Genomic DNA, 25,482 nt, shown 5'->3' with positions numbered 1-25,482 from the left:
GGCCCCTAGCACCACCAGCCCAGTCCCGTCACCGCGTCACGGTCGCCAGGCCACCGTCACCATGGCACCGTTGTCCCCATGTCGCTAGGCAACTGTGGCCGTGTCCCGCTGGGGACCCAGAGCCCGTAGCCGCTGCCCCGAGAAATGGGGACCGGGTCCCTTTAAGCAGCCCCGTGTCCGGAAGCGGTGAGGGCACTACATTTCCCAGAGCCCCTCGCGCGGAGCCGACGGGTCGGGCACGAACGCATGGGGCCGGCCGCGTTCCTCCCAGTGACGGATGCGCTCCTCAGCCAACCAGTATCACGATCCACATCAGTGGGCGGTGCCTGGAGAGAGCCAATGGCGAAGCTGGGCGGGGGCGCCCTGCGGCCAATGAGAGGCGCGGGGGCGGGCGCCGGGGTCGCGGGCCGGGCTGGGGGAAGATGATGGCGGCGGTGGCGGTCGCGCGGGGGTGGCGGGCCGGGCTCCCGGGGCTGCTCGTGCTGCTGGTGCTGCGCGGGGCGCGCGCCGAGCAGACGGAGGAGCACCTGAAACGGGAGCACTCGCTCAGCAAGCCCTACCAGGGTGAGGGGCCCGGCTGGGGGGGCCCCTGCCGGGGGTGTGTGTGTGGGCTAGGCGTGGGGACCCCCGTGGGAGGTGGGGGGGCTAGGCGTGGGGGGACCCGCGCGAGGGGTGTGGGGTGGGGGGATCCCTGTGAGGGCGTGGGGGGATCCCCTCGGGGTGTGTGTGTGTGTGTGTGTGTGTGTGTGCGCGCGCGCTAGGCGTGGGGACCCCCGCGGGGGCTGGGCGTGGGGGGCACCCCGCGGGGGCTAGGCGTGGGGGGACCCCCGCGGGGCGTGGGGGGACCCGCGCGAGGGGTGTGGGGTGGGGGGATCCCTGTGAGGGCGTGGGGGGATCCCCTCGGGGGTGTGTGTGTGTGGGGGGGGGCACCTGCCGTATGGGGGTGATGGGCGCCTGGGGCGAAGGGGGAGCTCGTGGGTGGAAGGGGGTGCAGGCGGAACTGGGCTGGGCAAGAGGGCCTGGGACATTCGGGGCGCGGGGTGGTGGGATCAGGGGAAGCAGTAACTGGGGCGGGGAGGAGGAGGGAGGAGTCAAAGTGGGGGAAAGGGGAGTAGGGAGGGGGCAGGCAAAGAACCTGAGGTAGCGAGTTGAGTGGGCAGCTGGTGTTGGGAGGACAGGGAACGGCAGGGTGGGGTGCAGAGGGAGCTGCGGGGAGTGGCTAGAGTATGGCAGTGTTTGGGGGGTGGGGAAGATGCAGAGGGAGAAAGGCCGGGGGATGAGGTGTGTAGGTGGGGTGGGAGGAAGCAAGTGTACCTGGTGCTTTGTGCAGCTTTGGAGAGGGAAAGAGGAGGTGGCCAGGCAGAGGGTCTGGGAGGAGAAACAAGGCAGAGAAGGAAGCAGAGGGGTGGGTGGGAAGATGGATTGAAGGGGGGTTGGGTGAGGAGTGGCAGAGCACGGGGCGATCAGTGCACCCTACCATTGTAGGGCTGGTGCAAATGTTTCCCTTCTACCCGCCAGGTGTTGGATCTTCCAGTTCCTCTCTCTGGGACCTTATGGGCAATGCCATGGTCACGACTCAGTACGTCCGCCTCACACCGGACATGCAGAGCAAACAGGGGGCCGTGTGGAACAGAGTGGTAAGAATAACGTTTTCTAGCAATCTGTGAGGGGCACTGGCACTCCAGGGTTTTGTATCTTGTGCAGAAGTGATTTCTATCTTTGGGCTGCAGCCAGTATGTCTGAATTCAAGGTGGTGAGGGGTAACAAGATGGTAATCGGGATGACTTCATTTATGGAGTCAAGATTCTGATGGGAATCTGCTGCTGCAGGTTGCAGGAAGTGGTGCATTGATGTTGAAGATCCTTTGCTCAAGCACGGAATGAAGGGTGGATGGGCCTCGGGCAGATTGGCCAATAGTTTTCGTGAGAGAAGACAGATTTGTGGAATCGTTGAGCCAAACAAACTCCAGCTACAGTTAATCTGAAACAAGCCTGTTGCTAAATCAGTGTCTTGGCAATGTCTCTGCTCTCGGTGTATCTACAGGAGGTCACTAACCTGGTGACGATGTTCCATTCCACTGAGCTTTTCCTTTGACTAAAAGCACAAAAAGGCAGTGCTTCTAACTGGCTTGCTCCCGGGCAATAGCCCTGCTAATTCTATTATGGGATTTGATCCTAAATTTCTCTATTATTATAGCTCAGATGTCCCATTCAGGATCACCGCTCCCTGTACGTGGCACATTCTTTAGATCCTGAGTGGATGAAGATCCATGTCCCCCAAATACAATGATTTATGAAAGAGGCTTTTTGTTCTGGGGTAATGTGAACTGTGTAGACGCGCACAAGAACACTGGACCAAAGGCAGATCTGGTATAAGCAGTTGCAACTCAGATAAGTCAGTGGACTTGTACCTGCTTATACCAGTATGAGTTGGGCTCACTGAGTTTATCCTGTAAACTTGATCTGACGTTCCCCTGCTCCCAGGTGCCAAGGTTCCACCAGAATCTGAAAACGACTAACCTCACCTCTACCTTTAATGCTTGGCCACAGCAGCACAAGTACCTGGGTTCTCTACCTTTCTTTGGTGGCTGTCAGTTTGAGTCACACATTCACCTCTCATCGAATGTTTATCTAACTTCAGGTTTCAGAGTAGCAGCTGTGTTAGTCTGTATCCGCAAGAAGAACAGGAGTACTTGTGGCACCTTAAAGTCTAATAAATTTGTTAGTCTCTAAGGTGCCACAAGTACTCCTGTTCTTTTTATCTAACTTAAGTCTTGCCTGAGGAGTGGATATAATTTGCTTATGACGTGAAAAGCTGGAATTTGAGCCAGAAAGTGTCTTATGGTCAGTATATCCTCCTGTGCTGTTCAGTGCAGGCCTTCTCCACTTAAATCTGCTTGGGCCCTCTAACCAACTCTGTCACGGAGTGTGGGGGAGTCCAGGCCCTGCACCCCTCTTCCTGGGATTCACTGAGACTCTCAGCCAGCCAGTAAAACCGAAGGTTTATTGGACAACAGGAACACAGTCCAAAACAGAGCTTGTGGGGACACCCAGGACCCCTCAGTGAAGTCCTTCTGGGGGAGCAGGGAGCTTAGACCCCAGCCCTGGGGTTCCCTGTCTTCCTCCACCCAGCCCCAAACTGAAACTAAACCCACCGAGCAGGTTCCCTGCTGCAGCCTCCGTCCACATTCCTGGGCAGAGGTGTCACCTCCCCCTCCCCCTCCTGGCTCAGGTGACAGGCTCTCAGGTCTCCCGTCCCCAGGGCACATTCCCAGGTCAACACTCCCCCCTCCCTGCTGCGTCACATCGTCACATCTCTCCCCCCTTCGAGACTGAACTGAGCGGGGTCACTGTGACCAGTGATCTGGGGAAGTTCGGGGCCCCCTCTCCGGGACAGCGCATCCGCTATCAGGTTGGCACTTCCCTTCACGTGGACCACGTCCATGTCGTAATCCTGCAGGAGCAGGCTCCACCTCAGGAGCTTGGCGTTGGCTCCTTTCATCTGGTGCAGCCAGGTCAGGGGAGAGTGGTCGGTGTAGACGGTGAAGTGTCGCCCGAAGAGATAGGGCTCTAGTTTCTTGAGGGCCCACACCATGGCCAGGCACTCCTTCTCGATGGCCGCGTAGTGTTGCTCCCGGGGTAGCAACTTCTTGCTCAGGTACACGATGGGGTGTCTCTCCCCCTTTTCATCCTCCTGCATTAACACCGCCCCCAGTCCCGTGTCGGAGGCGTCGGTGAACACCACAAAGGGCTTGTCAAAGTCTGGGTTTGCTAGAACTGGGCCACTGACCAGAGCCTCCTTCAGCGCCCGGAAAGCCTCCTGGCACTGCTCGGTCCAGACCACCTTGTCTGGCTTCCCCTTCTTGCATAGCTCAGTGATGGGGGTGGCTATGGCGCTAAAGTGAGGCACAAACCTTCGATAGTATCCTGCCATCCCAATAAAGGCTTGGACCTGCTTTTTGGTGTGGGGAGCGGGCCAGTCTCTGATCACCTCCACCTTGGCCGGTTCCGGCTTTAGGCGGCCGCTCCCCACCCGATGGCCCAGGTAAGATACTTCAGCCATCCCCACCTTGCACTTCTCCGCTTTGACAGTCAGCCCAGCCCCCTGGAGTCGGTCCAGCACTTGTCTAACCTGGGACACGTGGTCCTCCCAGGTCTGGCTAAAGACACAGATGTCGTCAATATATGCCACGGCAAAACTCTCCATCCCCCTCAGGAGCTGGTCCACCAGGCGCTGGAAGGTGGCCGGCGCTCCCTTGAGGCCGAAAGGCAGGGTCAGAAACTCATAGAGCCCCAGAGGGGTGATAAAGGCCGATTTCAGCCGGGCATCTGCATCCAGCGGCACTTGCCAGTAGCCCTTTGTAAGGTCCATGGTGGTAAGGTACCGAGCTCCTCCCAGCTTGTCTAGGAGCTCGTCCGGCCTGGGCATGGGGTAGGCATCCGATACAGTGATGGCATTGAGCTTCCGATAGTCCACACAGAACCGGACTGACCCATCCTTTTTGGGGACCAGCACCACCGGCGAGGCCCAAGGGCTGGCCGATGGCTGGATCACCCCCAAAGCCAGCATGTCCCGGACCTCTCTTTCCAGGTCCTGAGCAGTTTTCCCTGTGACTCGGAAGGGGGAGCATCTTATCGGCGGGTGCGACCCTGTCTGCACCCGGTGGACAGTCAGATTAGTGCGTCCAGGCTGGTTGGAAAACAGCTGTCGGTACGGATGCAGCACCCCCCTGACCTCAGCTTGCTGGGCAGGGGTGAGCTGATCCGAGAGGGGGACTGTTTCCAGGGGGGAACCAGCTCTGGTCCCAGGGAATAGATCTACTAAAGGGTCATCTCCCTGCTCCTCCCACTGACCACACACAGCTAACACCACATTCCCCCTGGCATAATATGGCTTCATCATATTCACATGGTACACCCGGCGGTGGTGGGCCCGGTTCGACAGCTCCACCACATAGTTTACCTCATTGAGCTGCTTGACGACCTTGAACGGGCCCTCCCAGGCGGCCTGTAGTTTGTTCTTTCTCACGGGGATGAGAACCATCACCTGATCCCCGGTGGCGTTGGCACGGGCCCGCGCCGTGCGGTCATACCAGACCTTCTGCTTCCTCTGGGCTCTGGCCAGATTCTCCCTGGCCAGGCCCATGAGTTCAGCCAGTCTCTCTCGGAAGGTCAGGACATACTCCACCACTGACTCTCCATCGGGAGTGGCCTTCCCCTCCCACTCGTCTCTCATCAGGTCCAGGGGGCCCCTCACCCTCCTTCCATATAACAGTTCGAAAGGCGAAAATCCGGTAGACTCCTGGGGCACCTCCCTGTACGCGAACAGCAGGTGAGGTAAGTACTTGTCCCAATCCTGCGGGTGCTGGTTCATAAAGGTTTTCAGCATCATCTTTAGCGTCCCGTTAAACCTCTCCACCAGCCCATTGGACTGGGGGTGATACGCTGAGGCCCAGTCATGCCGGACCCCACATTTCTCCCACAAGCACCGGAGCAGGGCCGACATGAAGTTGGAGCCTTGGTCTGTCAAGACTTCCCTGGGGAACCCCACTCTGCTGAAAATGGTCAGGAGCGCATCTGCCACGGTGTCTGCTTCAATGGAAGCTAAGGGCACTGCCTCGGGGTAGCGGGTGGCGAAATCTACCACCACCAGAATGTATTTCTTCCCCGACTGGGTCGTCTTGCTGAGAGGCCCCACGATGTCCATGGCCACCTTCTGGAAAGGCTCCTCTATGATGGGCAAAGGTCTCAACGCCGCTTTCCCCTTGTCCCGGGCCTTCCCCACCCTCTGACAGGGGTCACAGGATCGGCAATACTGCCGGACGGTGGTAAAGACCCCGGGCCAGTAAAAGTTCTGTAGCAACCTCTGCCGGGTGCGCCGGATTCCCTGGTGCCCTGCGAGGGGGATGTCATGGGCCAGGGACAGGAGCTTGCGGCGGTACTTCTGGGGGACCACCAGCTGCCTCCTGATCCCACAGGACTCCCCTTCCCCTGGGGGATCCCATTCTCGGTACAGGAACCCCTTCTCCCACAGGAACCTCTCCTGGCAGCCTCTCCTCATGGTCCGTCCCTCACTGAGGTCGGCCAGGTCCCTGAGCTTCTGCAAGGAGGGATCTTTCCTCAACTCGGCCTGGAACTCAGCGGCTGGGGAAGGGATGGGGCCCGGTTCCCCCTCCGTGGCCAGGTCTGAGGCCGCAGCCTCTCTGAGCCGTGCCCCTCGGCGCTCCCTCCCCACCCGAGTAGGGTCTCGCGCCTCCAGTGTGGTACCCTCCCCAGGGTCAGGTCGCAGTGCCCCTCGCCGGCTCTGGCTACGGGTCACAACCAGGGCGGTCTGGGGGTCGCTTGGCCAGTCCTCTAGGTCTCCCCCCATCAAAACTTCAGTGGGCAAATGGTGGTGTACCCCCACATCCTTGGGGCCCTCCTTGGTCCCCCATTTCAGGTGTACCCTTGCCACGGGCACCTTAAATGGGGTCCCGCCCACCCCCGTCAGGGTCAGGTAGGTGTTGGGCACCACCCGATCTGGGGCCACCACCTCGGGCCGGGCCAGCGTCACCTCCGCGCCCGTATCCCAGTATCCATTGACCTTCCTCCCATCCACCTCCAGGGGAACAAGGCACTCTCTCCGGAGGGACAGCCCCGCACCCACCCTGTAAACCGAGCACCCTGAGTCCAGAGCCTCCAGCCCTCTGGCGGGGCTGGCTGGGGGTACTCTTCCCTCCTGAGCAGGTGGCAAACTGGTAGCCCCCCTTTCCTGGGTCGCCTGCCCCTCGTCCAGCTGAGTCCCTACCCAGTTAACCCTGGGTAGGTTGGGTCTGCTCAGTTTGTCCCTGAGCCCGGGGCACTGGGCCCGTACGTGGCCTCTCTGGCCACAGTGATAGCAGCTCAGGTCACGTTGGTCCCCTTGAACGGGTCGGAGGGGCCCGACACCAGGCGTTCCCCTTTGGAGGGGGTTCTCCCTATTTCCCCGCTGGGAGGCCCCATGGTGACTCTCTCTCTGCATCGGGGGGGGCCTGTTCTTTTGGGACTCCTCCCGGCTACCCCCTGACCGACTGTTCACAAACTCGTCGGCCAGCTGCCCTGCATGCTGGGGGTTCGCGAGCTTTTTGCCCACCAGCCACAGCCTCAGGTCGGAAGGGCACTGTTCATACAGGTGCTCCAGTACAAACAGGTCAAGCAGGTCCTCTTTAGTTTGGGCCCCCGCTGTCCACTTGCGGGCATATCCCTGCATCCTGTTGACCAGTTGTAGGTAGGTGACCTCAGGCGTTTTACGCTGACTCCGGAACCTTCTCCGGTACATCTCGGGGGTCAGCCCAAACTCACGGAGCAGGGCCTGTTTGAACAGTTCATAGTCCCCTGCCTCTGCCCCTGTCATCCGGCTGTAGACCTCCACGGCTTTGGGGTCCAGTAAGGGGGTGAGGAACTGGAGCCTGTCGGCAGGGTCAACCCTGTGCAGCTCGCAGGCATTCTCAAAGGCCGTCAGGAAGCTATCTATGTCCTCCCCCTCCTTCCGCTGGGCCAGGAAGCACTTATCAAAGCTCCTTGCAGTCTTGGGTCCCCCCGCACTCACCGCAGCCGGGGCCCCACTGCTCCTCAGCCTGGCCAGCTCCAGCTCATGCTGTCTTTGTTTCTCCTTCTCCTCCTGCTCATGTTGACGTTGTTTCTCCTTCTCCTCCTGCTCATGTTGACGTTGTTTCTCCTTCTCCTCCTGCTCATGTTGACGTTGTTTTTCATGATCCTCCAGCTCCCTCATTTTCCTCTCCCTCTCCCATTCCAGCCGCATCCGCTCCAAGGATGGGGAGCTCCGCTGGGAGGATCCCCTGCTGGCTGCTGGGGTCAGGGGGCCCTCGGTATTCGCTGGGCTTCCCACAACCCCTCCCCCAGGCATAGGTAGGAAGGGTCTCGGGGTGTCCTGGGCAGCAGTGTGACCCCTCCCAGCCTGGTCAGGCCCCAGGGCCCACGCTGCGTCCGCCGGGCGGCTTCCCTCAGGGACAGGGATCGGGTCATCCAAGCGATCCCTCTCCTCCAGCTGGGCAATCAGCTGTTCCTTGGTGGACCTCCCGACGCGCAGCCCCCTCTGCCTGCACAGCTCCACCAGGTCGCTCTTAAGGCGTTTAGCGTACATCTCCCGGCTGGCCACTCGCAGGCCGGGCAGCTGTCCACGGTTTCCAGGAAAAGCCCCTAGTGTGCCAGTCCTTCTTGAGGTCACCACCTCTTTGCCAGGGTCGAGCTGCAGACTCCTCCGCCCCTGGGACCGCTCGCTGCAATCCCCCGGGGGACCCTGTTACTGCAAAAGTCCTTCTCTCTGGTCACACACTCCCAGGGGTTAACCGCCCCCTGGAACCGTCTCTCTCTGAATCTTCAGCACGCCTGGTCCCCGTCAATCCCCCTTCGTTTTACTGTTCCCCAGTCACTTACTGCAGGAAGCGCCGTTCACGGGGTGCAGTAGATCCCACCGCTGCCACCAGTTGTCACGGAGTGTGGGGGAGTCCAGGCCCTGCACCCCTCTTCCTGGGATTCACTGAGACTCTCAGCCAGCCAGTAAAACCGAAGGTTTATTGGACAACAGGAACACAGTCCAAAACAGAGCTTGTGGGGACACCCAGGACCCCTCAGTGAAGTCCTTCTGGGGGAGCAGGGAGCTTAGACCCCAGCCCTGGGGTTCCCTGTCTTCCTCCACCCAGCCCCAAACTGAAACTAAACCCACCGAGCAGGTTCCCTGCTGCAGCCTCCGTCCACATTCCTGGGCAGAGGTGTCACCTCCCCCTCCCCCTCCTGGCTCAGGTGACAGGCTCTCAGGTCTCCCGTCCCCAGGGCACATTCCCAGGTCAACACTCCCCCCTCCCTGCTGCGTCACATCGTCACAAACTCCCATGGTCTTCCCTTGCTGCGCGATAGCTGGTCTTGTAATGGATCCTCCTTTTTAAAAAATCAGTGTCATGTCCTAGCTCCAATCACTCAAACCTGAAGCTTTGATAGGATGTTTCTCTGGATTATAGCAGTAATCACACACTTTCCAAAGCTGAAAAATGCCTATTCTTGGTGAGTGCAATTGCAAGGCAAAGGGAAGTGTGGTCTCTTAGCTGTGATGTGGACACAGAAGGGCTTGCTATCAGGGGCTTTCTTTTAGGCCCATCATCTTGTCGTGCCTATAGTCACATGGTGCAGGATCGTGACGTAGTTTGCAAGTGTGTGCGCTGGATTTCAGTGTTTGGCAGAAGAACACGAGAGCAGTGATTCCCAATCTCTTCCAGATTAAGACCCCCTTCCATCTCTCAGTGGTCTAGCGAGAAGCCCCCTCCCATTTAGTAGTATGGAAAGGCCAGCGTGATCACAACTCCCTCACGCTTGCATCTGCTGGCCCAGGTTGAGCTCATGCTGCCGATCACTCCTTATAATGTCCGGCTGTGCAGCTGTAGTTTTCGTCTGCATTTTGTGCAGGCAGTGAATTTCATTGCCTAAGTTCCGTGATAGGATATACAGTAGGAGCCACTCGAAGACATGACAGTTTGGGATGGAATTTACTGTGGGGTAGATAGTGATGCTCTTTCATGTACTGTAGTTCCATAGTAAGCTTCCTGTAGAACTATTATGATTTCTGCTCTCTCCATACAAGTACCTGTCTGATTCTGCCTGCCGTTTGAGTCCCGAATAGTTAGCTTGTTCCAAGAGCAAAGACACTGTAGCTGTACCAAGCCTTTCCAGGTCAGTACTCTTCTTGCAGCCCACTGTGTCAGGGATACTCTGCTTAGGAGGACAGAGTCCTGTCAGTTAATAGCCATGTCCTTTTAGTCCATGGAATGAGACAGTTTTAAATCAGACATCGCTAAGCCTTCAGAGTGTGTTGGACAGCTGCCCTCTTATATTAAAGAGCTGTGTAAATTGTCTCCATGGAGCTCGGAGGCCTCCCACGTCTCTGTACAATTGTCTGTATGATGTAGGTGCGTCTCTCTGACCTGAACATGTTCTAATTGTCTGTTGTGAGTCTGCCTTCCACAGTGAGTTGCCACGTACCTCCGGTACATATCTGTGGTGCGGGGAAGGCTTGATGCTGCTGCGTTTGGCAATCAATCCCCAGCTATGGGCACTCTTGCGAGATGTCTCTGACTGTGGATCTTCCTGTTCTTTCATATGGAAATTCAGTAGAATACTGACTACAGCCCTTTTTAAGCATTTTATTTGTAACGCGTTTTCAGATGTGACTTTGAAATGGGCAGTTTCCCTTTACATTTGACTGTGGTCGTATGGTACGAGTCCAGGAGTTGAAGTACCTGTCTAGCCGCTGACTCGTATCCAGGCTGGATGACTCGATTATAAAACTATTTACATTCTTTGCCCCTGATTGGTTCTACGCTTCATCTGATGTTCATAAAGGGGTGTAATTTGTTCATCTATAGTGATGAAATCCAAGCCGCTCTGGGCCTGATTCTGATCTTTCCCTGATTTCACTGGCGTTACTCCTGGCTTCGAACAGTGCGAGATCAGAATCAAGCTCTTTGTTTTTATATCCATGGTTCCCTAATCTTCCCTAATCCCCCTGTGATTAATTACTCTTGCTGAAATACAAAAGGTAAGGCCGTGCAGCCTATTGGCAAGGGACAGGAAGGACGAAGACATCTCTGCAGTGTGGCTCCATTTAGCAGATGTATTTGTGCTAAGGCAGGCCAGTGCTTTTCCATGAGGCGGTGGATGTGTTGGTGCCATAGCTTACTGTCTGTGCAGAAAAGCAGCTGTACTGTCTGGCTGGGGACACTGCAACCAGTTGTGACTCTCCCTCCCCATCCAGATGGAACAGATCCCAGCTGACATGGGGTCCCTTAGTAATGTTCTCTGCCTGCAAGCCAATAGCCAGAAGGGCTGTGAATTGCAAGGGGTGTGTAGGCTATTGTCAACGTCCCCCTGACTGCTGCACATGCTCTCCCCCTTTCTCTCTTGCAGCCTTGTTACCTCAGAGACTGGGAGATGCAGGTCCACTTTAAAATCCATGGGCAAGGCAAGAAGAACCTGAATGGGGACGGCTTTGCCATCTGGTACACCAAGGATCGCATGCAGCCAGGTAAAATGCTCTCACGGAGGCGTCGTCTGCAAGGGGAAGTGCTGCACAGAGCCTCCACTGCCGGCTTTCTCCTGCCCCAGCGGAAACACGCTAGCCAGAGAGTGCCGCCCTTGGCTGGGGATGTAGATTGCATCTACAGCTGCTGCCATCCTACTCCTATTTGGAGGGACCGACAAGGAGGGAGCCAGGAGTGACTGTGACCCCACTATAGCTAATACTGACTTTGCTCTGGAAAAGCTTGGGGTGACCATTGATGGGGGCTCTGACGAGTCCAGAGTGGCTATGAATTCAGCTGTGCAGTAGCAAACTGCTTGCCCTGATTTTCAGAGGTGCAAAGCAAGCCCCATTCCTACTGCAGGAATGGAGGCTGCAGTGGCTCCAAAGCTCTAGAAATCAGACTTGTGCTGCGAAGGGCAGTGTCCTAGTGGGCTAAGCATGGGCCTGGGGCCAGGAACACCTGTACTCCGAAACTCTGCTCCCGTTTCCCCATCTGTCAAACGGGGATGCCTCCTACCTCATGAGTTGTCTGTAAAGAGCTCTGATATCTAGCACTCCTTCTATGTAGATTGCAAAGTGATTCATCAGGTGAGAGTATCTCTGTCTCCATGTGACAGATGGGGGAAGAGAGGTGCAGAGGGGGAGTGGCAGACCCGGGGATCGAACTCGGGACTGCGGGGTATTGGTCCTGTGACATGGGCACTGGGCTCTGCTGCTCAGCAAGTGCTAAATGCTGCTACGTGGAGGGGTCTTCAGGCCCCCTAAGCACGGATCCAGGAATGGGCTCCCCTGTGGGGAGAGGGTGAAGGTAAAGGGTGACTTACCCAATGCCACTTGCTAACATTCCTTCCGAGCTGCTACTGGCGCCAAGCCAAGGCTACCTTCGGAGGCATCTCTGGCCTAGATCCTTGGGGGCAAACTCCTTCAAATGGGCATTTGCATGAAGTTGGAGGCCGCCCCACTGGCTCTCTCAAGGAGGCAAATGTCTGTCTGACACTACCAAATATTACTGCATCCTCTTCAAGCTACTCTTGTGGTTCTGCTCCAAGGTGGGGCCCATCGATGGCTTGGGGAGTAAATCTACCCACGCGCAGGGTGGAAAGCACTCACCCCACTGTCTCTGCTAGAGCATGACAGCACGCAAGCTGTGTCGCCCACTGTTCACACTCTGCCATCTGTTCTAGGGCCCGTGTTTGGGAGCAAGGATCACTTTCTGGGGCTGGGGGTGTTTGTAGACACCTACCCCAATGAGGAAAAGCAGCAGGAGGTAAGACGGCCTTGTGGCAGTTCGGAGGGAGGTGGGAGCTGAATGTGAAGTTGTATTACCGTGGCTATGCCTCCAGAGCTTGAGGGCAGAGTTGGCGTATTAGCTTGTTCAGAAGGGGACTGGAACACATGACTTATGAGAGAGGCTGAGGGAACTGGGATTGTTTAGTCTGCAGAAGAGAAGAGTGAGGGGGGATTTGATAGCTGCTTTCAACTACCTGAAAGGGGATTCCAAAGAGGATGGATCTAGACTGTTCTCAATGGTAGCAGATGACAGAACAAGGAGCAATGGTCTCAAGTTGCAGTGGGGGAGGTTTAGGTTGGATAGTAGGAAAAACTTTTTCACTAGGAGGGTGGTGAAACACTGGAATGGGTTACCTAGGGAGGTGGCGGAATCTCCTTCCTTAGAAGTTTTTAAGGTCAGGCTTGACAAAGCCCTGGTCGGGATGATTTAGTTGGGGTTGGCCCTGCTTTGAGCAGGGGGTTGGACTAGCTGACCTCCTGAGGTCCCTTCCAACCCTGATATTCTATGAAAAGGCTTTGGCCATATTTCTAGCCACAATGCAGCTGTATGTTCGAGATCCCAATCGCAGAACAGTCTAAACGTAGCTTCTTCTCCAGCTCCTCCTGGCTGCAGCTTTTGGTCACTTGCTATTGATGCTGCTCTCTCTCCCCTCTCCTGTCTCTCTTCCCTTCGGGTTTTGAGTTTGCTGTCTTCCTTGTCCCTCTCCAGGAGACTAGCAGGAGGCAAGTAGCTCTTCATACATGGAGGGGGCTGCAGGCCAGACCAGTGAGCTTCCCTCTGCAGCCCCTTCTGTGTATCATGGCATCTGGTGTAGAGGAGCACTCGCGAAGACTTAGCGATCCTGGTTAGCTTCTCCTCACTGCCGACTCCCCGTATGAAGTATCACTGCTCTGCAGGGCAAGTCCTGATGGTGGTGGGCATTGTCTGGCTGCCCAAGGCCGGTGTGTGCAGGCCAGACACCGATTAAGACAAGCTGTAGGCCTACAGCGGCCTTCAGCAGTGGCTGCGAACGCTTTGCAGGAGAAATGGGAAAAGGAGAAATGGGAAGCAGTTGTACTCGTTTCCCTTGGGGATTTGGGGACTCCCCGGAAGCTGTCTGAAGTGTGTGGACACTAGCTAGTGTGGACCTGTAGTGTGGTGATCCTCAGCTCTGCATAGCAGTGGCCCAAATGCTAACATAAGAACAGCCCTACTGGGTCAGACCAAGGGTCCATCTAGCCCAGTATCCTGACTGCCAACAGTGGCCAGTGCCACGTGCCCCAAAGGGAATGAACAGAACAGAGAATCATCAAGTGATCCATCCCCTGTCGCCCATTCCCAGCTTCTGGCAAACGGAGGCTAGGGACACCATCCCTGCCCATCCTGGCTAATAGCCATTGATGGACCTGTCCTCCGTTAACTTATCTAGTTTTTTTTCAACCCTGTTATAGGCTTGGCCTTCACAACATCCTTTGGCAAGGAGTTCCACAGGTTGACTGCGTTGCACGGAAAAAATAGTTCCTTTTGTTTGTTTTAAACCCGCTGCCTATTAATTTCATTGGGTGAACCCTAGTTCTTGTGTTGTTCACGCCTTCTCACAACACTTATTTACTTTCTCCAAACACAATTTTATAGACCTCCATCATATCCCCCCTTAGTCTCTTTTCCAAGCTGAAAAGTTCCAGTTTTACTAATCTCGCCTCATATGGAAGCTGTTCCATCCCCCTAATCCTTTTTGTTGCCCTTTTCTGAACCCTTTCCAATTCCAATATATTTTTTTTGAGATGGGACGACCACATCTGCACGCAGCATTCCAGATGTGGGTGTAGCATGGATTTATAGAGAGGCAACATGATATTTTCTGTCTTATAATCTATCCTTTTCTTAATGAGTCCCAGCATTCTGTTTGCTTTTTTGACTGTCGCTGCACAGTGAGTGGATGTTTTCAGAGAACTCTCCACAATGATGCTAAGATCTCTCTTGAGTAGTAACAGCTAATTTAGACCTCATCATTTTATATGAATAGCCGGGATTATGTTTTCCAATGTGTATTACTTTGTATTTATCAACATTGAATTTCATCTACCATTTTGTTGCCCAGTCACCCAGTTTTGAGAGATCCTTGTGTAACTCTTCGCAGTCTGCTTTGGACTTAACTATCTTGAGTAGTTTTGTATCATCTGCAAATTTTGCCACCTCACCGTTTACTCCTTTTTCCAGATCATTTACAAATATGTTGAGTAGGACTGGTCCCAGTACAGACCCCTGGGGGACACCACTATTTCCCTCTCTCCATTCTGAAAACTGATCATTTATTCCTACTCTTTGTTTCCTATCTTTTAATCAGTTACCAGTCCATGAGAGGACCTTCCCTCTTATCCCGTGGCAGCTTACTTTGCTTAAGAGCCTTTGGTGAGGGACCTTGTCAAAGGCTTTCTGAAAATCTAAGTACACCATATCCACTGGATTCATCTTGTCCACATGCCTGTTGACCCTCTCAAAGAATTCTAGTAGATATTTGAGGCATGATTTCCCTTTACAAAACCCATGTTAACTCTTCCCCCAACAAATTATGTTCATCTCTGTGTCTGACAGTTCTGTTCTTTACGATAGTTTCACCCAGTTTGCCCATTACTGAAGGCAGGCTTACCAGCCTGTAATTGCCAGGATCACCCCAGTACTTGCTGGTCAGGGCTTCCTGCACAGTTCTTCTGTTAAGCTGTTCTGGAGAACATCTCCTGTGCTCTAGAGCTGTACAGCCAGGCAGTGCTGTTACATTGAGACAAATGTGGACTAAACCAATGAGTGTGTATTAGAGCTGGGCCCAAACACTCTTTCACTGAAGAATTGCTTTGCAAAGGAAGCCAGCATTCTTGACACTTTCACTTTATCAGAAAATTTCCAGGGACATTGACCAAGGTTTTGTTTCAGGCGTTTGGATTTTTCTAAAGTGAGTGGGGAGGAACCCCATGGCTCTCCTTTAGATTCCAATGTCTGACCAGCTCAGCTGTGCAGCTGGCTTCAGACCTTGAAACTGATTGAACAGATCTGCAGGTCTTGAATCAGCGACCAGTTTGGTTGGAACATTAACAATGGTCTGCCCTTGCTCTCTGAAGGGCCACTGTACCCTAAAGTTGGATCCTAGATAATGCTGGGCAGCTGAAGAAGCCACACTGATGCTATTCCAGGGCTTGGAGTTTAATGGAGGCTAAAGATCAGAATCCAAGCCACAATGCAGGGAGAAATGACAGCATCTCATAGAATCATAGACTTTAAGGTCAGGAGGGACCGTTATGATCATCTAGTCTGACCCCCTGCACAACGCAGGCCACCGAATCTCACCCACCCACTCCTGTAACAAACCTCTAACCTATGTCTGATCTATTGAAGTCCTCAAATCGTGGTTTAAAGAGTTTGAGGTGCAGAAAATCCTCCAGCAAGTGACCCATGCCCCATGCTGCAGAGAATGGCAGAGGCCCTGGGGGTTTTTCACCTATCTGCCCTGGAGGAAAATTCCTTCCCGACTCCAAATATAGCGATCAGCTAAACCCTGAGTATGTGGGCAAGACTCACCAGACAGACACCCAGTAAAGAATTCTCTGTAGTAACTCAGATCCCACCCCATCTAACATCCCATCACAGGCCATTGGGCATATCTACCCCTAATAGTTGAAGATCAATTAATTGCCAAAATTAGGCTATCCCATCATACCATCCCTTCCATAAACTTATCAAGCTTAATCTTGAAGCCAGATAGGTCTTTTGCCCCCACTGCTTCCCTTGGAAGGCTGTTCCAGAACTTCACTCCTCTGGTTAGAAACCTTTGTCTAATTTCGAGTCTAAACTTCCTGATGGCCAATTTATATCCATTTGTTCTTGTGTTCACATTGGTACTGAGCTTAAATAATTCTTCTCCCTCTGTGATATTTATCCCTCAGCCTTCTTTTGGTTAGGCTAAACAAGCCAAGCTCTTTGAGTCTCCTTTCATAAGACAGGTTTTCCATTCCTCAGATCATCCTAGTAGCCCTTCTCTGTACCTGTTCCAGTTTGAGTTCATCCTTAAACAGGGGAGACCAGAACTGTGCACTCTATTCCAGATGAGGTCTCACCAGTGCCTTGTATACCGGTACTAACACCTCCTTATCTCGACTGGAAATACCTCGCCTGATGCATCCCAAGACCGCATTAGCTTTTTTCACAGCCATATCACATTGGCAGCATGTAGTCATCCTGTGATCAACCAATACTCCGAGGTCCTTCTCCTCCTCTGATACTTCCAAGTGATCCGTCCCCAGCTTATAACAAAAATTCTTGTTATTAATCCCTAAATGCATGACCTTGCACTTCTCACTATTAAATTTCATCCTATTACTATTACTCCAGTTTACAAGGTCATCCAGATCTTCCTGTATGATATCCTGGTCCTTCTCTGAAGTGGCAATACCTCCCAGCGTTGTCATCCGCAAACTTTATTAGCACGCTCCCACTTTTTGTGCCAAGGTCAGTAATAAAAAGATTAAATAAGATTTGGTCCCAAAACCAATCCCTGAGGAACTCCACTAGTAACCTCCTTCCAGCCTCACAGGTCACCTTTCAGTGTGACCTGCTGTAGTCTCCCGTTTAACCAGTTCCTTATCCACCTTTCAGTTTTCATACTGATCCCCATCTTTTCCAGTTTAGCTAATAATTCTCCATGTGGCACCGTATCAAATGCCTTACTGATAAATTAGATCCACTGCATTTCCTTTGTCTAAAAAATCTTAAAGAAGGAGATCTGCAGCCTTTCTCCTGCCACAGATTTGTGCTGGTGTCCAGTTACGGTCCGAACCAGACAGTCAAACACACACAGGAGGCTTTTATTTCTGTTCAGATTGGGCCCAGGGCCCAGTTCTGTTCTCTGCCACTGTGAACTCCGTTGACATCTGTGGTGCTGCCTGGGATTCTCGGGGAACAGGTGCAGAACTCGGTCCCACGTGAAATGGGAGTTCGTGCCTTGGGCTCATGTGCCCAGCTCCCCAAGACACTGGTGTCCACGTGGCTCTGGCTCTGGGACTGTCCCTAGCACAGCAACACTTGCCTCAGAGAAGCCAAGAGCCACTTCCTGAACTGTGAACACTTCCCTTCTACAGCAAGAGGGAGCAGAAACGCTGGACAAGACAGCGTCAAATCGCTCTAATAGCGCCTGCAATCACAGCTGCACCCTCTTTCCTTACGTAGCTCTTCATTTCCTACGTGTAACGTGGGAGCACCCTGCTGTAATTTGTGTGTGTGTGTGATGGACACAGTTAAGGGTGCTGGAGGAATTGTAGATATGGGTGGTGGTGATTCCGGCCAAGCAGTCCTTTGTTGGCGTGTTCTTAGCTCTGGGTTAATGTGCTTTTGTGCTGTGGGATGGGGAAGGGAAGTACAGGGTATAAACTGGGCAGGATTACAGTGTGGGGTTTCTTGGGCCAGTTGCCTTTTTAAGCCATGTATTCAGTGGTTTGGTACATGACTTGCAAAATGTAAGGTACCCTCAAGTCTTGGCAAGGGGACAATGCTGGTGGTTTCCTAGGGTGCATTTCCTTCCCAGTTTGCAGGTTCATACTAAACTATCTGGTCGGTGACTGTCTTGTTCTGTACCCTTTCTTGCTCTCAATAATCCTTCTGGACTCAGGCTCAGAAGAGGAGGTATACCCCTGGAAATCAGGTATTTGCTCTTAGCTCATTTCCAGCCTCAGAGTCCCCTCCCCTCTCTCTGTCATGGGCACTTCCAGGGTGTTTGTGACCTTGCTGGGTGAGAGAAGGGCATTGCCAGAGTTACAGAAATCTTTATCTGACTGACTGCGGCCAGTATGCCTGGTTCAGAGCCAGTCTCTCCATCTGCCACCAGGTCCCCCGGCCAGCGTGCTTGTGACAGAGTGCGCTGGGCTGCTGATTACTTTCTTGTGACCTGAAGGAAGTCTAACGTGTGTCGCCTCCCCAAGCCCCTCACTCAGGGCCTTGCTGCTCGGGTGGTTTTGATGCAGCTGTCTCTTCCTGTGGCATCTCCTCGTGGCTGCGCAGGTCCTACATGTGGAGGAGACGCTGCAGCTCTCGAGCTTGTCTGTTCTCATGGATCCCTGCTGTTCTGAAGTGTTCCTGTTTCATTTTAGAACAAACAAACCACTGTTCCCACACCTTGTGCATCTCCCTGCTACTCAGCATTATGCCGGGGTCTGGCCTTGGTGCAGTGCTTGCCTTAGATTGCCTACTTGACAGAGGAGGGTCCATCAGAAACGAACTAAGCTACACGTACCAGTGGCTCAGCTGTGGTGTGTTTAGCCCGTCTGCTACTGCAGACCTGGGAAAGGACTCTGCCATTGGGCCTCTGGGCAGCGTTGCCCATCGAGAGGCGTGGGACTGCTGGGCCCAGTCTGATGCACAATGCGCATGTCTGGGTGGAATGGATCTTAATAAAAGAAGAACCCAACGCAGAGGGTGAGAGGAGGCGCCTGATCCCCGTGAACAGTGTCCTGGCTGGCTGGGGCACCTGGGCTGTGGTAGCCGGACGTCACTATCCCAGATCCAGCCCAGCACAGTGGCACTACCACCGCTTGGCTGCCTCGCCTGTGTGACAGGCGTGCAGTGGCGCAGGGGTCCATGCCACACAATCCACCAGCCCAGGGGTGGCAATGGGAAGTTGTGGGCGGTCTCTGTAGAGAGAACAGAGGCAGAGCCCATGTCCCTCTCGGGACCTGGGTCCCTTGGAGTCAGGTTGAGGCCTGGTGGTAGAGGGATCAGTCAGTCCAGTGCCTCCTGCCAGCACCTCGCTCCCTTGCAGACCCAGTCATGCCGGGCTGCGTGAGAATTTCGAGCGCTGGCCGAGGCTCTTGTCTGTCTCTCGGCCCTGGTGTCGTGCTCCGTGCTGTCAGTGTCCTGTGCAAAGCCGTGTTCTCTGCTGCCTGTCTGCATTTGCCCTGTTGCCCATGGTTCGTATTGCCAGGCCTCCGCAGAGCAGTGTGAGGAGACCACTAACCTGCGGCCTCGTCCCGTGTTCCCTAGCATGTGTTCCCCTACATCTCCGCCATGGTGAACAATGGCTCTCTCGCCTACGACCATGACCGGGATGGACGGCCCACTGAGCTCGGAGGCTGCACGGCCACGGTGCGCAACCTGAACCACGACACCTTCCTGGTGATCCGCTACGTCAAAAGGAGGCTGACGGTGAGTGGTGACTCCTTGAGCTCTCCAGGCCCAGGTCGGCTTCATGTCGGGAGGGCTGGGCTGGGTTGCTCTGGGTTGAGTGAAGTCTCGTGTGTTTCAGATCATGATTGACATTGATGGCAAGCACGAGTGGCGGGACTGTATTGACATGCCGGGGGTCCACCTGCCAAGGGGATACTTCTTTGGGACCTCTTCCGTCACTGGAGACCTCTCAGGTACCGCGCTGTGGCCCTGGCCGGTGGGCCTATGCTGTGCCTGCGAGCCTCCGAGCCGGGGTCTTCAGAGCCTGAGCTGCACGGCTGCTTTCAGCACCGGCGCGTGAGCCTGAGTCTGTGGACCTAGCTCTGAGGCTTGCTGCTGCGGGTTTTAAACACACGGTAGCTGCACCCGAAGTGACTGGGGAGCGAAGGCCCTGCCTAAGAAGTGCCTCCGGCCAGACCTACCACGGTATTGAGGTGCCTGAGGTGTGTTTGAAAATTGCAGGGGGCACCTTCGGGCGCCGAACTCCCCAAGTCATGTCCTTGGAAGGGTCCTTGGCATTAACCTCAGTCTGAAAGGCTGATGTTTGGTCCGAAAGGGACACCGCACCCTTCGGTTTTCAGTGGCACCCCAGGAGCTCACAGGTGACACTTCTAGGCTTGGGGCATCTGAATTCTGCCAGGTGCCGGGGGGCTCCTCTGAGTTGACATAAACAGTCCGAGGATTTCAAATACGAAGGTGCCCACTCTGACTCCTTCACCCTGAACCGCCTCAGCCACTCCCTGGCTCTGGGGATACCTGCAGCTTAACCTCTGGTGTGTGCAGCCTGCAGTTCGACGGGGGCCTTGGGACATACTTTGGGCGTTTAGAGCAAGCATCCCTCTTACACAGTTTTGCAGGGCAGTTCTTGAGCTTTCTGGCCCAAGAGCCATGTGCTCCTCTTCCAATATAGGCGAGGGGACCAGTCTCGTGGACACTGATGCACAGCTGTCTGGCCCACTGAGGCTCTTGGTGAAATGAAAGCCTTGCCTTTTTCAGTCTGTAACGTCTGTGTGAATTCCGTTCAGCGTATGCCATAATACCCGAAAGTACCGACCCCGTCTGCTTCAGTCGTTCTTAAGCCAGTTTAGAACAGGTTTGAATCAAGCCTCTACAAAAGCATGTTGATCACCAATGCCTGGATTCATTGTTTGCTCCAAGTAAAGTTCCTTTTATTTCCAAAATCTCTGCAGTCTCTGCAGATGCTCTGGGAATTGGAGAAGCTGGCTGGGGCAGTTGAGTCATCCGGCTAATATGTGTGACAGAAAGACAAAGGCAATGAATGCCTGTGAGGATGATTCTAATTTGCTGCCTTCAGGTTGCTGAGTGGACTTTAAATCAGAGGTGCTCCCTGGCTGAACTCATTTCTCAGTCTGAATTTCAGTGGCTTAAAGGCCCCTCGTAGCAAAGCGTGTTGTGCTGGGCATGGTCCAACCACAGAAGATGGCAGGCACTGCCCCGGAGAGCGGAGTTCTGCTTGCTCCGTGCATGGGTGCTTGGCTCCGTTTGAGCAGATGTTCAGGGTTTCCCTCTCCCAGCCCCTCTGCCGTCCCTGGCCAAGGTTCCTCTTCCTGCATACTGTCTAAGGCCATGTTTCTCTCGTGCCCCTAGATAACCATGACATCATTTCTCTGAAACTCTACCAGCTGACGGTTGAGCGGAGTCCAGAGGAGGAGAAGCGGGATAAAGAGGTGTTTCTGCCCGTTGTGGACAACCTGAAACTGCCCGGAGGTGAGTAGCGCACAGGTTGGTGAGGTGCAAGGCCGGGACCCACCAAGTACCTGCTTTCCCCAGTAGATGGGCTATTCCATTCATCAGGCGGGGTCCTCACACCATCTGCTGAAGCTCCTGCCTGTGAGCCCCTCTGCTTGAATGGCTCTATTAGCTAACGTTCAACGTTCCTAGAAGGCGGGAATGATGTGACCAAATGCTGAGCGCTGATGTCCCCACATCTGTGCCAGTGCTCACTGCAGTGTCGGCTTCTTCAGTACCCCGGAGAGAGGAGCAGCCACGGCCTCAAGCGGGGATTAGATGTGCCGGGGGCACAGCCTGCCCTGGGTCTCACGGCTCCCAAGCACTGGAGACAGGGTGGAGGAGCTCTGCTGAATGGAGGTAGCCAGAACCCTGGGTGTGCTTTGAGATCCTCTGCAGGCTAGTGACCACGTAGCATGCAGTCTCTGAGCCAGGCTTTCTCACTTCTCTGAAATCTCCCCGGAGACCGAACCCAAATCCCATAGCTCAGGACAAACGCAAGCGCCTTCCCTTGGATGAAGTGCTGGGGAAGGTGGGCGGGTGGATGGCTGTCTCCCCTGGACACCGCAGAGATGGGCAATGCAAGTAAAACCCAACTAAGCTTGTATGCAACCCCCATCACCATAGTCTCTGAGCGTGTGGGCTCTGTGGTGGCTAACCTGGGCTTGTGCCCCTCTGCCTTTGCCCCACAGTGGAGGCCCCACTGGAACCCATGAGCAGCCTGGCCCTGTTCTTAATTGTCTTCTTCTCGCTGGTCGCCCTGGTGTTTGCCATCGTCATCGGAGTCATAGTCTACAACAAATGGCAGGAACAGAGCCGGAAACGCTTCTACTGACCTAAACGCCTGCCCAGCCCCTTCCCTCAGCACACGAGCAGCTCTGCTGGAGTGGGTTGGCACGTGCCAGAGGCTAGCTGAAGAGAAGCCCTTGCCTGCTCAGCTCAGACTTTCCAGAGCCCCTTCGGATGACTGCTTCTTTGCTGGCCCCCATGGGGACCGCTGCTGTCTCTCTTCGAGGTTCCCAGCAGGAGTGGACGTCCTGGATCACATGGGAAGCAGACTTCGTGTGACACGTAGCGCATCAGGAGACTCTGGAGGCTGGTGCAGTGACAGATGGGCCGTCCCCCAGCAGCTCTTGCTTGGCAAGATGTTTAGAAGATGCTTGGGGCGGGTGTAGCCGAATGCTGTATCGTTTCCGTGTTGGTGAGCCTTACGTGTGCTATCTGGGGATGTTCCACAGCCCAGTTAGGAGGCCAGGCACTGAAGACTGTAAAATCCTAGAAAAGCCCCTCTGGCTTAAGGGTGAAACTTGGCCAAACCAAACGTTTCTTGCTGATAAAAGTAGTACTGTCCCTGCTCCCTGGCCCTGCCACTGCTCACGGCCTACGTTGCCATCCAGATGGCTTTGCTGCCGTAGGCTGGTTGGGAAGGCCGAGCTCATCTGCCCCAGGCAGCTTGAAATTTTTAATCCTGGTTTTGCCATAGCACAGCTGAATCCTGCACCCTGAACGAAATATTCCACGTCTCGCTGCAGCTCCTCGTTTGGAAGTGGGGGAACTGGCAGCTGTGCTAAAGGAAAACCCCTCGTTTTACAGTCACCCCAGTATGGTCTGGGCATGAACACAGATATTGGCTACTGGCCTCCCAGTGCCACCCTGATCCTGCCTGATCTCCCAGCACGATGGCAGGGAAAGCAACGGCTCTTCCAGGCTGCGGGCTGGCCTTGATGCTGCAGGGTCTTCTCAGCCTCTGATGGAAATTGACCTGAGCTGCTTCCATTCAGTGCCTCCACAATGCCACTACTAGCCTGTGCTCACCTCCTCTTTCTCCCCGACAACCGGGCTTTCCAGCCAGGGCTAAGGGGGTTTGCGCTGGTGAAATATGCACTGAAAAGTCTCAGTGCAGCCGGGTGAGACCAGGCCAGTCTGAGAAACCGTCCGGATCCCGGGCTCATTGCACAAGGGTCAGTACGTCCGTCATGGAGACCCGGCGCACACTTGTTGCTGAGCATGGGAATGTGGTGGGCAAGGGACAGCTAGTCCTGACTCACTTCCTGTTCGTTCACACGAAGCCAGGTCACGTTGCTGGGGTGGGGTTCACGTGATCATGTTGCTGTCCACATGCATGGACTCGCGCAGCGACTCTACCCGTTTTAACACTGGGTTCCATTGTAATAACCACTTGCTGCTGTCAGGGGGGCCTGTCCCTCCACCGCAGGGTCAGTCTGCGTGCACTGCTGCCTTCCTCCCTTCTGTACACCCTGGCTTGGAGCGCAGGGGCTATTTGCATGTCACCAGGTCCTGTTAGTGGTGTAGGTGTGATGTGAAAAGGGTCCGTTCTTTCTTCCTCACCCAGAAACCTGATGCCAGCATTTGTACGTGGTCCCTTTGTGTTTCTGAAGGATCTAGACCTGGTTGCTGTAACCAGGAGTTTGGAAGCGGGCTGGCAAAGGAAGGTCGGAGGGTTTATTGGCCTGGCGGAGACCTCGGCCGTGCTTGGGAAAGAAAGTTCTGATCTCTACAAAGGCTTTGCTGCCTTTCAGGGAGGGTTAGTTATTTCCTACCTCAGTGACTGCTGTGTTCTAATGAGTTCCTGCTTTCTGTAGGTCCTGCTGAGGGTGCTGAGTCGCTCCTAATTCCGATGCAGAGGGGGGAGAAGGGTCCCCTGGAAATTCTGGGTATAACACTTTGTCCCTGACACTGTTCCATTCTGTAGTGTCAACAGGCCTGTAGCTGTGAGCTCAATGTGGACAAGGCTTGGCTGGCTCGACACAACACACCAGAGCCACGTTCTCACCTTGTCCTAGCCAACCACGTCTAGCTGGATCTCGTGCCCTTGTTACAGTGACAGTAAAACCAGCCCCTGATGGCTCCTCCTGCCTGTCAAGCCATCTCTGGGGCCCAATAATGAGGGCTGGGATGGGGAGAAGGTCTGAGCTGAGGAAATGCCAGGACTCCTCAGAGGAACCTGCCCTTTGAAGGAGGAAGGTTTAGATTCAGAAACTCCTCTCCCTTCCAATTCCTGTCACTGCAGCAGAGCCTGGATTCCTGGTGTCTCTACGCCCAAGGGTGGCCATGGCCCAGCTAAGTAAAGAACATGGTTATTAGCTAAGACTTTCAAAAGACTTGTGATTTTTTTTCTTTTTAAGTGCCTCAGTTTTTGGGCACCTAACTGGAGACATCTTAAAGAGCCTCCTTCTTTGGAGCAGGGCTCCCAGCCCCTTGTGAAAACCAGGCCCCTTTCAGGGGTCTCCGGCTGGGCACCCAAAATCCCCAATTGCTTTTGAAAGTCTTGTATGTAAACCCTGCCCTGCTCTGGGAGTGGCTAGCCAGGGGCACTGGGACAGGTGCGGTCACCAGCATTGCTCCTGGAGCTGTGCTAACATGGCTCAGCCAGGAAGCAGCTGTTGTAGCCGGTGCTCCGCAGAGAGCAGAGGCGTTGTTAACCGAAGGGGTCCTGAGATCTGCTGGTGTTGTGCCCTGTTGGGCAGGAGCCGCCAGTACCGGTGTCCAGATAGACGCTGCAATCTGCAGCCTTAATTCGATGGACTTTACAAGGACATGAGACCTGATCAGCAGAGGTGCAGGTGAGAAGCCTGCGCTCTTTACCCAGACCCCAGATACCTCATGGACTGGGTGTGAGGGTGAAATAGGGCAGGGGGAAGCCAGGTGACTTACTGCAGCTCCTGCTATGGTAAAACCTGCAGCTCTTGCATTGCAGGCCCTGTGCTAATAGGAGGACGTGGGCTTTCTGAAGTGTGGAGTGACTACGGGCCACAGCTTGGGGCCTCTGCTCTGGACACTGAAATGTGATCCCTGCTTGCGTATCTTTGAGTTCCGCACTATTTCCCTCCCCACCACAGTTCAGAGCTGTGGCCTCTGTAGGAAAATCAGTGACGATGCTTCAAGAGGTGCTTCCCTCTGCAGAAAGGATCCGACTAAGACGTTTGCTCCCGTGACTGCATATCTAAGCCCCCTGCCCTGAGGGTGGCCACCTGGCATTTGCTATAGCAGGGTGGCTTGGTCTGGTAGGATGCCTCGGGGGAGATTTTACATGTGGCAAAGCATGAGGGCAGCCTGAAAGCAGTGGTTCTGCTTTTGCCACTTTTAAAACATTTTACCTGATCAACAGAACTGTCTGTGTGTGCACCTGTTTCTGCAAGTGTAATTTGTGTCCTTGAAATACATATTCCCCCAAGTGCAGGGCTGCA

The 25,482-nt window shown here is 54.5% G+C and overlaps 1 protein-coding gene across 2 annotated transcripts; it reads left to right on the top strand.

Moving 5' to 3' along the window:
- Positions 1–404: 404 nt before the first annotated feature.
- LMAN2L (lectin, mannose binding 2 like) lies at positions 405–25,482 on the top strand. 2 transcript variants are annotated; one of them, XM_074939971.1, is made up of 9 exons: positions 405–564; positions 1,519–1,637; positions 10,935–11,052; positions 12,234–12,316; positions 17,976–18,008; positions 19,343–19,504; positions 19,605–19,719; positions 21,134–21,253; positions 21,967–25,482. In XM_074939971.1, exons 1-9 carry the CDS (start codon positions 423–425, stop codon positions 22,107–22,109), a joined length of 1,035 nt encoding a protein of 344 aa, XP_074796072.1. In that variant the 5' UTR covers positions 405–422; the 3' UTR covers positions 22,110–25,482. The 2 variants fall into 2 exon arrangements, with proteins under 2 accessions (XP_074796072.1, XP_074796073.1); XM_074939972.1 differs by lacking the exon at positions 17,976–18,008 and having other exon boundaries at positions 21,967–25,481.

Source organism: Natator depressus, chromosome 26, assembly GCF_965152275.1.
Source record: "Natator depressus isolate rNatDep1 chromosome 26, rNatDep2.hap1, whole genome shotgun sequence".
In the NCBI taxonomy this organism is placed as follows: domain Eukaryota; kingdom Metazoa; phylum Chordata; order Testudines; family Cheloniidae; genus Natator; species Natator depressus.
The sequence above is the reverse complement of the archived record's forward strand: the minus strand, read 5'-3'. Positions and strand labels throughout refer to the sequence as shown.